Source organism: Phyllostomus hastatus, unplaced genomic scaffold (assembly GCF_019186645.2).
Source record: "Phyllostomus hastatus isolate PE091 unplaced genomic scaffold, TTU_PhHast_1.1 phas_scaffold_114, whole genome shotgun sequence".
Lineage (NCBI taxonomy): Eukaryota > Metazoa > Chordata > Mammalia > Chiroptera > Phyllostomidae > Phyllostomus > Phyllostomus hastatus.
Window position 1 is genome coordinate 2495025 of NW_025334006.1, and position 17204 is coordinate 2512228.

The 17204-nt window shown below is 46.8% G+C and overlaps 1 protein-coding gene across 1 annotated transcript in view; it reads left to right on the plus strand.

Annotated features, from left to right (window-relative positions):
* The window catches only part of KIAA1549 (KIAA1549 ortholog), a 123974-nt gene that overhangs the window by 94781 nt on the left and 11989 nt on the right, over positions 1-17204 (plus strand). Inside the window, exons 15-18 of the mRNA XM_045855665.1 lie at positions 279-432; positions 4986-5303; positions 10115-10161; positions 15506-15663. Of these exons, the coding sequence (XP_045711621.1) occupies positions 279-432; positions 4986-5303; positions 10115-10161; positions 15506-15663 (677 nt within the window). The remainder of the gene's footprint in view (positions 1-278; positions 433-4985; positions 5304-10114; positions 10162-15505; positions 15664-17204) is intronic.

Below are 17204 nucleotides of genomic sequence, written 5' to 3' on the forward strand. Positions count from 1 at the left end.
TGTCTGCGCGCATGTGTGTGTGTGTGTGTGAGAGAGACAAAGCAACATCGGGAGTGTGTGCTGCCTTGGCTTCTTCTCCGTTGTTCCTTGTGTGTCCCGTAGTCCGCCCAGGTAGACAGCGAGTTTCCTCGGTGCCAAGACTGTGTCTTATCTCACAGGCTCTTTACTCCAGTGGCCAGCACGTCATGGGTGCTCAGAAAATGCTTAGTGTGGCGTTGATAAGCCAGTGCCTGGAAGGGTTATTTCCTATAAAAGGAACCTCTTTTTCCCTCCGGCAGCTCTCGGATCAAACGTTCTCCTAAGCCACGCCGGAAACAGCAGGTCAACGGCTGCCCTGGAGATGCTGAGAAGGACAGGCTCATCACCACAGACAGCGATGGCACTTACAAAAGGCCGCCCGGTGTCCACAACTCTGCCTACATCGGTTGCCCGGTGCGTAACGCTGGCCCTGCCCCCTGGAATTGGAGTGGGGCGGCTCTCTGGGAGGAAGAGTGCTGCTCTGTGTGGTGCCCTGCGCCAGCTGGGTGGGGAGGCGTGTGGGGCAGGGGAGGGAGCGGATGCAGGGGCTGCTGGGCGAGCCCTCAGGTAACAAACCTCACGCTTTTCCTTACTGTATGTGGGCCTTCTCCTCCTAGGGTTCAGCATGGATACTTCTCAAGGTTAATTAGAACACAGAGAAAACCATCAGGAAGGTGTTTTTTTGTTTTTATCCACCTGGTCAGAGTGTGGTTTGGATTTTGTGGTGATTGGAGGGATAATTAGGGTTTTGTTCCTCCCTTCTATTTCTGGAGTGCTAAGGAGGTATTGTATTTGCTAATAATATGTATATTTTATTTTACTGGGAGGAAGAGCTTACTGGAAGCTGAGAAACAGGGAATTAAACATTTTTTTCCAACAGAAAGGGCACAGACCCAGTTGCTTGCAGTGTAAAAGGCAGAGCTGATAGCAGTGAGACACACACACAGGCCCCATTCAGTGGGGAAGAAAGCGCCAGCCTCCCCGAGGGCCCCTGGGAAGTATGGACACAAAGGCCCGGAGACGGGGAGCGCCGGATGTGGACGCCTGCAGCCTGCAGCCTGGCGCTGGGTGCGGCCCTGTCTCCCTGCCCTAGACAGACACCCCTTCCTGCCTTGGAGGCCAGCTCCCAGGCCAGCCGTCCTTGTTTAGAGGGAAATGGGCAAAGGCGCCTCCTTAGAGGAGGGGGTATGGCGTCCCTTTAGGCAGAGCTTACGCATCCAAACCCTTTATTTGCATTTTACACTTTGTCTCCTAGATTATACTAATAACTGACCATACCAGACACTAGATGTAAAATGTGCCAACGTCAACTTTGGTGGACACATGAGCATCTGAAAGAACTAGCCCTTTCCTTGGGCAGTTATGTGTTTCTGGAGCCCTCAAGGCTGACCGAGCCCCTCATCCCTGCTCCTGAGGACTGGATGGAGCGAGTCCCCTTCGCTCCTCAGGAGGCCGAATGGAGTCAGTTCCACGCCCTGGCTGGCAGTTCTCACAGTAGATGGCGTCCTTGTGCTGCCGTGTTGGACAGGTGGTTGTCTGGGCCTCTGCAGGATTTGGTTTGGTCTTGGGGAGGGCGTCCCCCTGGCTCCCCAGGAGAGTCCTGCCCTGAGACTAACAAACAGAGGAAGGGGGCCGTTCTCCCCACTACGCTTCCCAAACCAGCAGGGCTCACTTTCTCAGAGGAATTTGCAGGGGAGCGTTTCAGTCCCTGTTTGTTGTTGTTGTTGTTTTAGTTCCCTGAGTGCCATCACCCAGTGAGTGCCGTGCAGCACGTGTGGGGAATGACCTGTCTTCCCTCGTTCTCTCCCTCTTGCCTTCGTCCGGGACTCTGGTCAGGCCTCTTTCCTGGTGTCCCGGACCATCCTTTTTCTCCTCGCCTTTTTTTTTCTCCCAGAAAGCGCAGGGGTGTCCCCTTCAGCTGGTAGAAAGAAGCCCTTCCCTAGAGTTCGCCACCTCATCTCCAGTGGCTCTGTTTTCCCCCCCAAATACTTACTGAAAGGAAAGTCTTCCTCCGTGGACTTACTTTCTCTCCCTAAAAATTCTGGAACACATATTTTCAAAGATGATACCTTTCTCAGAACTCACGTAGACATACGTGTTTTTTAATTATCTTAATTTTTTTTCACTTTCCCCCTCAAAATATCATCTCCTTGAAAATTCTGTTCTCCTGAAGTAAAAAAAAAAAATTCTCAGATTCCTTATAACTAAGTTTTCCGTTATCACGCAAACCTAGGCAAATGATAGCCATCAGGCCAAGTCCAGCCAGCTGCCTCTTTTTGTAAATAAAGCTTTATTGGAACACAGCCATGCTCATTCATTTGCATGTTATTTATGGCTGCTCTTGCAACCAGGGCAGAATTGAGTTGCAGAGTTGCAGGAGACACTACATGATTCAGAAAGCCTAAAATACTTGCTGTCTGACCCTTTCCAGAAGAAGTTTGTCAACCCCTGATACAATTCATCATTCAAGCCGGACTCTCGTGAGAGTGAACGGAAACACATAATTATTGTACAGGGATCACAAGGATAAACCGAGGTTGTCCTGGGCCAACCAGGGTGTGTGACCACTCTCTTATAATACCCACAGAATAGGCCCCAGAATATATCATCTCTGGTGACTGAAGGTAAAAGAAAAAAAAAAGCTTGTACATGTTTCCAAAGAATGATAGATGAACGTCTATCTCATGCAAAGGGACAGACTAAGTATAACAGAGTTATCAGACAGCGATTCAGGAGGCTGGAATCTGAATTCCGACTGGGCACCCTTGGAGACGTAGCCACTTTCGTAGCTTGCCACTTTCATTTTCCAGGAAGTGCCACCTGCACATGGAGCGCTGGTCTAGGAGCTGAGATGTAGAACAGGGAGACAGCCTGTCTTGGGCTGCAGGTTCTGAGAGTCTCACGTGAGACACGAGGAGGCAACAAGCAGAAAGGACAGGAGGCTCCCACATCGTGGCTGCGTGGCTCCGGGCCTTCTTGGCAGGATTCATGGAGCCAGCGAACTTTCCCACGGGAAACTTTCCTTCCCACCTTCAGAACACATGTCGCTTGTTAATAAAAATTAAATCTTCTCTGAAGTCAGGGCCCCTAAGGGTGAGGTTGGCGGTGGCTATACCTCTGGAGTCTCCCCCTGGGTGGGTGTAAGATTCCCCCCACCCCCCAGTGGAACCCCGGTTTGGGCTTGTGGCCGTGTATGTGGCCACACGGCCCGCTTCCTTGTAATGCAGCTACCTTGTCTGCTGCTGGAACCACCACCAGGAGCATCACTTGTGTCTCGGGAGAGGTCCTCCGACTCAGCAGCAGGATGTGCTCCCAGACACACTTTTCCATTTCTGTCCCAGGAGCTGTTGGCTGACGGCACACCGCTGACCTCACATTTCCGAACCAGCTCCAGGAAAACCAGTAATGGGGGAAGGGCTCACCTGTGGACCTTCTGTCCACCTCAAAAGAAAAGGAACACAGAGTTTATTCAATGCTGTGTCATAAACCAGGGATCCGCTTTGGGTCCCAGAATCATTCCTTGGATTTCCTAGATGACACATGTCCCTTAGTAGAACCTTTACTGGGATGTTGCTGTCGTGGCAAAACAGATGTATAGGACTGGGGGAGGGGAAGCACCTGCCCCGTGTCAGGTGGGCAGTGGGAGCCTCAGGTTCTGCCAGAAGAGTCCAGAAATCTGGGTTTTAATGGCATTTTCAGATTTTTACAATTAGTGGCCAAGTATGTTTTTAGAAACTTGTGTGGGCCAAGAAAAACCGGCCTGTGGGCTGTCTGTGGCTTTGCCAGGGTGTAGAACGGCTTTCTCCCTGTTCAGAGTGAAGCAGCTGCTGCCCTGAGCGTGTGGCACTGGCGTGGGTAATACCTGTTCGTCTCTTGGGCAGGCTGTAGTCATTAGGAAGCATCTTCCAGACCATTGGCCGAGGATAAGGATGTGCCTGTGGAGTACATTTCTCTTGGTGAGAGACTCAGTGATCCAAAGAGATTCGGAAATGTCTCCCTTGGGCCCTTCAGCAGGGGCATCCAGCCAGCTGAGCTCAACCACGGACCAGTGGTGCGAGCAGAGCGTTGTAGATAACAGACGTCCTCCCTCCCTCCCTCCCAGAGGGTCCAGGGGCCCCAGCCCGTCCTGCAGAACCTCTTCTTTCTTCGTGGTCCAGTGGCGTGACTGGGACACTTGGGCGTCCGGAGCTGCCGAGACCCGAAAGGTCTCTCCGCTGGTCCCCTGCTTTGTCTCTGACAGTTTATCTGACTGTGTCCAATGACAGCATTTTGCTCACAAGGACGTATCAGAAGATTAAAAGAAAACAACAGCCCTAACTGTTACTTATACCCTTGCCTCTTAGACAGTGGGTACGGAAGATAATTTAAGCCTTTCTTGCTGAGTCATGTTATCCAGAGATACCTCCATTTTAAAGACAGTTTCTGAATAAATAATTACTATTTATTGTTGTGAACTGGTGCCATAATAGGTATTAACATTATTTACACACACAGTTGAAATGAGGTGGTGACTTTGAACTCTCTTGGGGGTGTGTAGGGCTCTTTGTTCCTACTGTTAATAGTCAGCGGACTGCTTTGGTTTTTGGTTTCTATGCCTGCGGGAAGTTGACCAGGCACTGGAGTAAGTAGACTCTGAGGCATCAGTGTTCGTTACTTAGGGGCTTTCCATAAAAATGTCTGCCTCCAGGTACCGAAATGCATTTCAGACAGTTGCATGAGTTTTGCCAGACAAATGATTGTTGACTGTTTTTCTTTTTTACCTTCATTCCTGATTCAGACTTTTTTTGTATCCTTGAGAGCTAATGAGCTTTCCTCGGCTGTCGTCTTAAAAATTCTTATGGGAAACCTTTCCCTCCGTGTGGGTGAAAATCACTCAGTTCCATGCTGGCTCTAGGGAGAGCTGTGTTTGCAGGCCCCCACGACGCTCCTGTCTGATCCTCCCTTCCTTTGCTGTGTCCCCGCTGTAGTCCGACCCTGACCTCCCGGCAGACGCCCAGACGCCGTCTTCTGCTGAGCTGAGCCGCTACCCGGGCCTGCCCTTCCCGGCCCCCCAGTACGTCCCGCCCCAGCCGTCCATCGAGGAGGCGCGCCAGACCATGCACTCCCTCCTGGACGACGCCTTCGCCCTGGTGGCCCCCAGCAGCCAGCCTGCCAACGCTGCAGCTGCAGGCCCCGGGGTCCCAGCCAGCCTGCCCGTGAACAGCACCCCTTCCCGGGAAGAGAGACGAGCCACCCAGTGGGGGTCCTTCTACAGCCCAGCTCAGACGGCCAACAACCCGTGCGGCGTAAGTATGGGCCTTCTGGCACTCTCTGGTCTGGAGCTGTGTAGATGCTTTCCCTCGGAGTCCTCTCACTGCGTTAAACGCCCGTGGGAGCTGTCGCCGTCTTGCACCAGGATGATGGGGAGAGCTTCCTGTTGTCTCCCTGCCTCTGGACTTGAATCTAGGATGTCGGGGTGGTGGCTGACTAGTAAAATGTTGTTCATGGGTGTTAACCGGGCCAACACGCTGAGAGGCCAACACAAGATGAGCCCTCTGGGTGACAGGAGGTCTCGTATCGGTTACAGGTGTGCAGCATAGCGGTTAGACAGTCGTATACTTTACAAAGTGTTCCTTCTAGTATTTTCCGAGCCCACCTGGTAGCACACATACTTATTACGATATTATTGATTGCCATCCCTGTGCCCTGCGTCCCCAGGACTGTTCTGGAACTACCGGTCTGTACTTCTCAGTCCCTTCACCTTTGTCGCCCAGTCCCCCAGCCTCCCTCCCCTCTGGCAACCATCAGTCTCTTCTCTGTAGCTATGAGTCCGTTTCTGTTTTGTTTGTTCGTTTATATTGTTCATCAGGTTCCACGTGTAAGTGAGATCATATGGTATTTGTCTTTCTCTGACTGGCTTACTTCACTGAGCATAATACCCTCTAGGTCCATCCATGCTGTGGGAAAGGGTAATATCTCATTCTTTTTTATGGCCAAGCAGTATTCTACTGTGCATATGCTTCACAACTTTTTTATCCGCTCCTCTGCTGACGGGCACTTGGGTTGCTTCCACGTCTTGGGTGTCGTGAGTAATGCTACAATGAACATAGGGATGCATGCATTTTTTCTAATTAGTGTTTTGAGTTCCCCTTTTCTGACTTGAACTTGTTTGCTGCTGGCCTCTACTTGTCACCTCTCTCTGCTCCCAAGGCTCCTCGCACTTCCCGTGAAGAAGTCTGTGGCCATCTTCGAGTCCCCCCTTTCTTAGAGGGGAGGTGTGTGCCCAATCTGCCAGGAAGCCTAAGTAGTTCTTGTCGCTTAGTAAGTTTTCATCCCCCCCCCGCCCCCAAAATAACCAGTATTCAATTTATCTTCCGAGTCAGCTCTTTCATTCAATTCAGGAAAACTTTATTTTAGTTCTGGAGTAATTTTCTTACTCTGTTCCTTTTATTGGAATCAAGGGTAGTATCTTTGTGGGTTTTCTCTATCCACCACTTTATCTCTTAATTGCTTTAGCTACTTTGTCCTTTTTTCTCTGCCTCTCTGCCTTCATTATGATTCTCAGGGGCCTTTTCTCTGTGACATTCACTTGATTTTAAGCCACATCTGTACTTTTCCCTGCTGACTGATTTCTTAAGAGTCACGGTGGCATGATGTTGGTCCTCGAATTGCTTCCACCACCTCCAGGCTCCCGTTTCAGGTCGTTTTGTTGTTTTATCAGCTCGTCGTTGAACTTCAAAAAAAAAAAAAAAAAGAATTGCTATTTTTATAGTTCCAAGTACTTGTAGAGAATCTGACTGCTACTTGCATTTTCTCCCAGACTGGGTTGTCTTTTGTGGATGTTCATTTTTGAAACTTTGTTTGTTTGTTTGTTTGTTCACTCGGTGGCGGCAGCGTGTTCACAGACCTGTTGTGCTGTTTCTTTGCAGTTGAGACGGGTTGGTCTTCCCTAACTCCGCTGTCCTTTGCTAGGATGTGGTTGAATTCACCTTTGTATTTTTCTTACTTTCTTTGGGACCTGCTGCATGCTCGAGGATTCGTCATGGAGCATGCCCGCCTGACGTCATGGAGGATGGGGAAGGGCGGGGCCTGGTGAGGGCGGGTCCGGCCCTCCTTGGGACTTTGTGCCCTGCCGGCAGCTCTTCCGTGGTCTTGCCGCACCAACACTGTCCTACCCTGCACGCACGCACCCAGCTGGAGTGCGGTGCACCCCAGTGAGCTGCTGTTCCATCCTGGTCAGACACAGGACTTGAAAGGTGGGGCAAGACTTGGTGGTTCTTCCTGCTTCTCTTGATGTCCTGTTGTCCTTTTAGGGATTTCTACTATCTTATCTTTCCCTTAATTCCTCCCCTCCTATCCTTTCCAGTACTGCTTTTGAACCCCTCCCTCAGCCACCGGCTTTCCACATGGGAAGGTAATTCTGCCTATTCCGGGGCTGGAATAGGCAGAATTAGGAGCCACATTGTGCTGCCAGAATCTTTCGGGGTTTTTTCCCCCTTGGCCACCACTTTTCGCAGCTTGTGACATGGTCCTGCTCCATTTACCTGTGTGGTTGCTGCTGATGAAGTCTATCGGCCGTCCTCACAGATGTGTTCACAGCTGTTGGAGGTGAATGATTCTGTGATAATGCCTTAATGGATCACCTCAACTAAGAACTTCAACCCATAGCATGATTTTAATAAATGTTCTTATTAAATGGTTTTCTCATCGTGGATGTTACCCTTACGTATTTTGATGAGAGTGATAGCAGTCTGATGTAGTAGGAAATGAGAGTCATTGGTTGTAGCTGTGTATATCCAGTATGATTTCAACAGGTTTATGAATTGGTCACGAAGGTGCTGTTTGTTGCCAGGAGGAGCCTGGTCCCCCTTTGTTTGCTTCTCCTGACCACGCCCAAAACTACAGGAGTGTGGGTGTCAAAGTGCCTTCAGTTACCCCGGGAACCTTGACTTGCCATCTGGTGGCGTTTTTGCTCCTTTCTGCCACCGCAAGGGTGTTAGTTATGCACTGGCGAGTCAGGTCGCTGGTTGGGTAGTATCTCTGCTTCTCTGAGTAGAGTTACCCTCCCCGGACTAGTCCGGTCAGTGGCAGGTGTGGGCACCCGAGCTAAGACCTTACAGGCAGGCTCACGCCAGACCCATTAACCGTTTGGCTCACCTGTCTTGCTCTGTTGGACGGTTCTTCAAAAGAAGGGACATGTTAAAATGTGACTTGGGTTGACCTTGCTGATCAAAACCTTCAAATTCTATTTTGTCCCTCAAACTTTCCCACAGGTGGGACTCGTTTGAAGTAAATAAATGCCCACCATTCTGTCTGTGTCTTTTTTTTTTTTTTTTTTACAGAAACCTTTTCACCGGGGCACACAGTGTCTAGAAAAGTAACCCTTTCTGACTACAATAGAGTTTAAATGCCCAGCCCTGCGATAATAAAACACAGAATGGGCAGCTTTTTCACTGTTTCCCTTTTAGTTTATCTCGTATTAGACACCCCCTCCCCCGAAATCCCAACAGGTAATCTGCTAAGCCTTGATCTTTTTTGTTTTGTTTTGCACATGAATAGGTTTTAAAAATCCAAACTGTACTCAATAATCTCTTCCCACTCTCAGATTTCCCTTTACTTATTTGGAAAGACAATTGAAGCTTCTTTTCCTTGTATTCCTCCCTTCCTCCACACCCCCCCTTGGCCTGTTTTATCTCGGCAGGGGAACTTGACAGCGTTGTGATCTCTCTGTCTGCCGGGGGGATGGGAACGGGGAGGGTCAGGAGGTGAGGGAGCAGATTTGTGTCTAATAAAGAAAGCCTTGGGAGCTGTGTGAGGCGTGGAGCCCGCTCAGTCTGTGGCATAAGGCACCAGGCCCAGGGTGGTCAAGTAGCTTGGCTGGTCCGTCTAGCTCCAGAGCATATACATTTTCCAGACAATGGAAATGGAACTAAGGACGAAAGTTCGGTGTTGGGACCCACTGGCTGTGTGGTACGGTGGGTAGTTAGAAACATGGTCTTTGGAGTCAGAAAGACAAGTTTGGAAGAAATCACGTAACTTCTTTGTGAGTCGGTGTCGTCTGCACTGCAGCGGGACTGAGCCCTGTTCTGGGGTTCCGGCGGGCCTGAGCTCGTGCTCACAGCGCGTCTGCTACCAAATACTAGTTCAGTGAATGGCAGCTTGGAAAAAGAAAAAAAGGTCTACTATTAGAGCAGGTCCGGAAACAAGGCTGACTTAGTGACTGAACTCGGAGCTCGACCCTGGACAAGCAGTGGGTTCAGACTGACTCGAGTTGGGGGCCGCTCTGTCCAGAGTGGCTGTTCTCTGCAAAATGACTGGATTCCAAAAGAATGATTCACAGTCGTTGAGATGTTGAGGTAGGAGTCTTGTGTGTGTTAGGGTCAGGGTGTGTTGATCTCTTGAGGAATGCAACACAGATACATGTAGATGGACGTGTGTTTCTTTAGGGCCGAGGCCGTGCAGTGTCAGTCAGAGAGCACTTGGTTGGCTCACATCAGCCCCAGGAAAGGGAGCTGATTGAAGGCCATGGAGGCATCTTACGGAATTTCAGAGCAAAGGAGCAGGGCTGGGTGGACCTCCTGGAAACCAGAAGACGGCCAGAATCCAAAAGGGCTCACTTCACGTTTAAGAGCCTGATTTCTGCTTTATATTCTTTCTTGTTTTATAACGTGCTTCAGCATTTGCATAGTGGAGTTTCTGCAGCGTATTTGAATTGCTCCTGGGCGACCGTAAAATCAGGTGACTGTTGTGACCCAGGTGGATAGAGTCATTTGTCATAAAAGCGGGCCACTCCCATGTGCCTTTTTAGCAGAAGATCCAGATTTATTGAGAATGAGCCTGTAAGGAAGAGCAGGCACAGAAATCCTATTATTTCTATTTTTACTAAAGAAAGAAACGTCTAGAAATTAATTGTGTGTTTTTTGAAGTCTGGGAGCCCAGTTCTCCAAATAAATCCCTGGCATGACCGGATGGCAGAGAGCCCCAGAAGCATGCTAACTTTTTATGAGAAAATAATTCTGTTGAAAGTTGACCCGTGAACCTGAATTTGTAAGTTTGCTGTTGTCGCCTTCTAATAAGCCTTTACTATTAATCTTCCTCTTCTTTGAATTTCTTCCAGAGATACGAAGACTACGGGATGACGCCCCCAGCAGGCCCATTGCCAAGGTAAACTTTTCAGGAGAAAATGTATTAGGACTTCCTCATGCAGGCTGTTTTTTTTTTAAAAATTCAATTCTCTAACTCATTTTCGTAGCTAGCATGAGCAGAGGCAAAACTCTCGAGTTGCTCGAGTTGCAAAACTCTCTGGTTTCTCAATCTAACCAGAAGAGGAGAAAAAAAAGTTAGAATTGAAGTTCTGCAAACAGCGATGCCAGACTAGGTAATGTGCAGAGGACAACGGGAAAAGTTAGACAAGATTTAAAAATAAAAATACAAGACCCAGAGAGCTTAGTAGGACAGGGAAGCGGTGTGGGGCCGAGATCCAGCAAATCCAGAGAGGCGGTCCTGCCGTTGGGGCCGCTTGTCTCCCGGGGCACCTGCAGACGCTGGAGGTGGTGGCTGAGAAGCTGAGCAAAGCTTTTGACAGACTCCTGGGGCTGGGAGCACTAGGAGGGCAGGTCCCTGCAAACCGCGAAGGTTTGGGCTCAGGCCCTTAGGGGGTATTCCTTGGAGTCAGGGTTCATGGAAAGTAGATGGGTCCCTACAAGAACTAAACCTCAGCTTCGCATGAGATCTCAGGCCCTGATGGGTCGAGGGGACCAGACGTTGTGCGTCCTTCCAGCTGCCTGGCTGAAACAAACGTGATTCTGCTTCACAGGAAGATGGTACCATATTAGGCCTGCCACCACCCTTATTGTTTTGCACGAGGTCGAGCACACAGACAGACACAAACAGCCCAGCATAGGTGTCAAGATTGGATTTGGAAAACGACACTTGGCTTACAAGAGACAGGAGGAGACGGAAAGGATAGGAAATGTGACCAACGTGATTAATCAACTTGACCTACTCGACACATAGAGAACACAACTGAATAGCCACAAAATGCACATACTTTTAAGGCACAAGATTTAAAAAATTTTACCATTTTCTGGGCCATAACAAATCTTAACAAATTTGAAAGAATTGAAATCACTCAGAGTATGTTTGACGAGTACAGTAAAATTCATTAGAAATCAATAATAAAAGATAACGAGAATATCCCTATATATTTGCATATTAATCAGTACCCTTTCTAAGTAATTATGGTATACTGAAGAAATCACATTGGAAATTAAAATGCATCTTGAAATGAATAATTAATGAAAATACAACATATCAAAAGTTGTGGGATGCATTGAAAGCCATGTTTAGGAGGAATTTGATGTCTTAAATGCATATATTTGAAAAAAAACAGCTGAAAATTAATCATTTAAGCCTCCATTTCAAGATGTTAAAGATTCAATTAGAACTAAAGGAAGGAGAAGGAAAGAATAATAAAAATAAGAATAGAAATGAGTCAAATGGAAAATCAGGGTCATAATAGAGAGGATGAAAGGAACTGAAAGTTCTTTGAAAAAGCTAATAAAATTGATAAACCCTTGGAGAACTTGATCAAATCTTTAACATTATCTGTATGAGAAATTAAAAAGGACCTATCGGCCCAGATATTACAGAAATGAAAATGACCTTAACAGATTTTAAAAAGACTTTCTGAACGTATTTTTATTAACAAATTTGAAATGGAAAAATTCCTTGAAAGGGAAAACCTGACTAACCAGACAACTATTAAAGAAACTAAAATCATAATTAAAGTTACTCTCACAAAGAAAAGTCTGGGCCCAGGTGGCTTCAACAGTGACTCCTACCAAACACTAAGGGAAGGAAAGATGCCCGAGTCACCATACAGGTTTTTCTGAACAATAGAAAACGAGACCGGCATAACCTTAATACCAAGGACAACACAAGGCCAAGGACATTGCATGGAAGGAAACATTAAGGGCCAGTTTCACTCATGAACACAGATACAACGAACTCAAAATTAAATATCAGCAAACATATCCAGCAATATGTATAAAAAGATACCGCATCATAACCAGAGTAGATTTGTTCCAGCAGTGCAAGGGCGAGTTAGTATTAAAAAAAATCAATCCATGTAATTTACCACTTTGAGTAGAATAAAGGAGGAAACTCTTTTTGTTTCAACAGAGGCAGCATTTAATACAACTTAACATGCATTTATGGTAACAATCTTGGCAAACAAAAACTAAATGCAAATTAATCTAATAAAAGTTATCGGTGAAATGTAAAAAGTTCTTTTCTGAGACCAGGAGCAAGACAAAGATGCCTGCTGCGTTACTTTTATTAACTGCCTTGGGGAACCTATCCAGTGTAATAAGGCAAGAAAAAGAAAGATGAAGGAATTCAGAGAGAGAAATAATATAGTACTATTCACAGGTGATATAACTTTGTAGTAGAAATCCCAAAATGTCAATATATAAATTGCTAGAATGAAGGAAATTTAGCGAGATAGCTAAATAGCAAGCTAGCTAAATTATGGGGTGGCTGGATATAAGATCAGCTTATAGAAACCTGTTTTATTCATGTTTATGAGCAATAGGCAGAAAATAACAAAATTTAAAGATACTATATAAAATACCATTAAAATATAACATACCTGAGAATAAATATAACCAAAGTTATTCAACGTCTCTAAAGAAACATGTTCATGGATTGGACACCCAATATTTTTAAAATGTCAGTTCTCTTCAAGTGATTGATAGATTCATTGTAATCCTGTTCAGAATCTCAGTAGTTGTTGCTTTTTTAATTTGTGGAAACTGACAAGCTGATTCTAAAACTTATGTGGAAATGCAGAGGGCCAAGAATATCCAAGACCTCTAAGAAAGAAGAATAAGATGTTAGGACTATTCTAAGTATTAGAAACCACTGTCAGGTGATTAAGACAGTGTGGTATTGCTGTGAAGCTGGACCAGCGGGATGACTACAAAGTCTGCAAACAGACCTACACACGAGTAGACTATTGATTTATTAAGAAGAAGGAATTGCAGAAAAACAATCTCAGAAATTATACTCCGCTGTCCTTCAGTGACCAGGAGTCACCCAGCAGTAGGAACGCTCTACCTGCTTCCTCGTTCTTTTTTTCTGTTAGTTTCTGTATGCTCCCTCATTTTCAGAGGGGCTTGTTTTATTTCTCCGCAACTGCACTCCCCTGCCCAGGTGCTGCTTTGTGGTCCCAGAACAACACAGGCAGAGGCACCACGTGGAGCTCAGGTGATCCAGGGGAGAGTGAGTGACAGGGGACCGCGTGATCTGGTTCACCTGGTTCAGCTCCAGTTTATACCTGTTGTCCAGCGTAATTATTAATAATTTCCACTCTCCAAAGGGTTCCGGTTTGGATGAGCAGCTTCACGGTCACCCAGGTTAAAGGAGTCCAGAGTGCTTGCATCATACCGGATGACCTGAGCACACACTTCAGGGTGAAAGGGCTGCAGACACAGGCAGGAGGGGGCTCACTGACTGGGGTCAGGTGGAAATCACGAAGTGGAGGGTGAGAGCTCGTTCGTGGGTGGACCGCCCAGAGAATGTAGTGAGGTTAGGCGAGCCCCAGGGAGCAGACTTACTGTGTACTAAGCTTCAGACCCGTCAGGTCAGAGATGCCAGATGTCTCTCTCTGAGGCCCATCTGAAACGGCAGCAGTTATTCGAAGAGAGGAGTGCAGAGGGCCTGCCTGCCTGGGTTTCAGCTGCCGAGATGCTCTCCAGAAACAACACTGAGCAGCAGGGGCGAGCCAGCCGCTGTCTCACCGAACCGGCTGGAGCTGTTGAGCCCTGGTTGACTGTCATTTGCAAAGCATTGCCCTTAGACTATCCTCTTCTTCTAATTCTTGAGTTTCTTTGGAGGAGTGGTTCTCAAGTGGGATTCGGCGAGCCCTGGAGAGTCCTTGCAACCCTTTCAGGGGGCCCACGAGGTCAAAACTATTTTCCTAATAATACTAAGATGTTATTTGGTGTTTTTTGTTGTGTTGACGTTTGCACAGAGGTGCAAATGCCATGGTGAGTGCAAATGCTGGTGCCTTAGTGTCAATCAAAACAGCAGCACCACGTTGTTCAAGCTGCCGTGTTCTCACCACTGCACAGCCACCATTTCCAAAAAAAAAAAAAAAAGCCAGGCTGATGTTAGTATGTCCTTGATGCTATAGTAAAAGGGATTAATTTTATTAAACCTAAACCCTTGAGTCTTTAATAGTCTGTGTGACAACAGAGGAAATACACATAAAGCACTTTGCCGAATATGGAGTTTTGGAGGAAAAGCTGTGTTCCAGTGTGTGAGTTGAAAAATGAACTAATTGCTGCCATGTTTTTGCCCGAACCAGCAACTGGCAGGCATCCTTGCTCAAAGCGGGTGTCTGGCAGGCGCTGTCTTGGAAATGACCAAGGTGGGCGTGTCACTTCAAGAAAAGCAATGACGGTATCTGTTGCCAGTGATAAAATGGAGCTGTCAGATGAAAAATCAGAGTTTTGGAGACTTTTGTCCACGACCCTGAACTTGACAGTGTCCTAGTACTTCAAGACTCCACTGATGAGCTCGGTGGTGATATTAATGAGTGTGATTTCTTTAATACCATAAAATGAAATGTATTGATAATCTAGAAAGTCTGTAGAACACAGTGAACTAATATTTTCCAAATAACCATGCCATTAAATCGTGTGGGTCTATTCCAAGTGCAAGACACACCAGTGGGTTTTAATCTGACAGCATGTGAAAAGCTCTGTTGGTATTGTTTCACATTCCACATTGCCACTGACCCTTGGAAAACCTTTGTGGAGTTTTGGTGTGCTATTGAAGAAGAATACTTATCTGAAATACATTTAATATTGTTATTTTAAATGTATTTTTAAAACAGTATTTATCAGTCCTCAGTTTTAACTTCAAACGCAATAAATATCTATAGATATAATACACATACATAAAAGTGCTTGGGGATCCTTGGTATTTTGTATGAATCTAAAGAGATTCTGAGGCCAAAAAGTTGAAGCACCACTGCTTTCGAGCACTGGTTTTCAGCCTCGATGAACTTCAGGATCGTCAGTGGCACTTTAAAAACGACTGTGTCTGGGTCCCACCTCTGGGGATCCTGTCTGACCTGGTCTGGGGAATACAGTGTGGGCACTGGGGCTTTTAAAAGCTCCCCAGGCGATGCTAATGTGTCTCCAAGCTTGATAACGGCTGCTTGAGTTGGACACCGGAGGTGAGCCAGCCCTAGAACTTGACTGCACCTTCTTTTGACCTGTAAATGGAAGCATTTCTTCTTCCACCATCCTGCGGAGATTTTTCAGGCATCGGCTAGTGCCGACCTGAGGCCAGGAGACTCGGCCATGAGCAGGTAGAAAGTGGACTATGAGTCAGTAGATGGATAGGTCTCATTTTTCCAGGGGGCTGAGGGTGCACCTAATCAAGTACGAGAGCTGGGTACGGTGTGGTCCTGATGCTTGGTGTGCTCTGCCTTCAGATCTGGTTTTAGCCCCAGTTTGCTGCAGTCCTCGGAGCTGGTGCCTCCCGAAACCCAGCAGCCTCAGGCATCCGCTGAAGCCCCGTTCGCTGCCCGAGGGATCTACTCCGAGGACATGCCATCGGTGGCCCGGCCTCGGCCCGTCGGGGGTACCACAGGTACGTGTGGTATTTAGCTTGCATTTCTGAACTGGAGGACGCCTGCTTTCTGGCTCCATTCTGGCAGGGTGCACTCTGGACGAGCCAGGGGGTCAGTGCCCCAGGGTTCAGCCTCTTCTGTTGGTAGGAGCTGCTTTCCCTGTGATCCTGGTGAGATGCAGGGCAGGGCAGGTGGGAACACAGGGAGAAGCTGAGGCCCCAGGGCTGATGCCCCCTGATTCTCTCCTGAACCAGCATCTCAGCAGCGTCCCTGGGCCTGGAATTCATAGTACACTTCTTCCAGGGAAAGCAGTTCTAAATTCTTAGAGTTAAACTGAAAGATCTATTTCTGATCACTTGTTCTGGCATTTAAACAGGTCTCTAAAATTTGCTGGACAGTGATTGGGAGGAGATTTTTGTTTATTTGTGGGAGGGTACAACCACTGATTGCTTCCTGAGCCTCACCTCCCTCATTTTTTTCCCCCTTCTACCTTTGTTAATATGATCATCTTCCCTTTTAAAATTTTCTTGCCATTTTTTCTCATGCCTCTGTGCCTGAGTCCAGCTGTCTCCTGCCTGCTGCCATTCACGAGGCCTGGGGGAAGCTGTGGCCACGTGGAATTGTTTAGTTTCTTTCCGTCCCTCTTTCCAGCGCTCATTAAAGGAACGATCTTAGTATCATTTGTGGGTAACTAGTGCAGCCCTTTACTTACTAATTCAACAGTGAAAAGTCACTTTTGTCAAAGTGACAAATGATCTTCTAATTCATGATCAGACTTTTAAGTATTTGCACACAGCTTTTCTTTACTTTTAGTATTTAGGTTTCCTTTAATTACCTGTTGAAATTCAAACAAAAATTGACACCATAATATCTCCAATAGGAAATATAAATTCTCAGTTTATGTTTTTAAAAGAACATAGTTCAAAGTGTCTAACTTCTGGAAATTTTGAAGCCAGAGAGAAAATGAGTTGTGTTAAATTTCTTGTTTCAGAAAATTCTAATCGTAGCCCGACTGGTGTGGCTCAGTTGGTTGGGTGTCATCCCACAAAGCAAAAGTCACCGGTTTGGGGCACGTGCCAAGGTTGCAGGTTCAGTCCCGGTTGGGGAGTGTATGAGAGGCAACCGATCAATGTTTCTCTCTCACATGGATGTTTCTCTCCCTCCCTCCCCCTCTCTCTAAAAAATATTTATATGTATACATTTTTTAAAATTCTAAAAATTAGAATTAGTTGATTTGAGAAACATGCGTAATTTGGTTTACTAATAAAAGTGTAATATTTAGTACATTTAATGTAAAGATACAGGATTTTTAAAAGATATTTTATTTGTTTATTTTTAAAGAGAGGAGAAGGGAGGGAGAGAGGGAGAGAAACATCAATGTGCGGTTGCCTCTCATGTGCCCCTTGTTGGGGACCTGGCTTGTATCCCAGGCATGTGCCCCGACTGGGAATTGAACCAGCCACTCTTTGGTTCACAGGGTGGCACTCAATCCACTGAGCCACACCAGCCAGGGCAAGGATGTTTTTTTAGACCACAATTAAAATTTAGGGATTAAATCTCT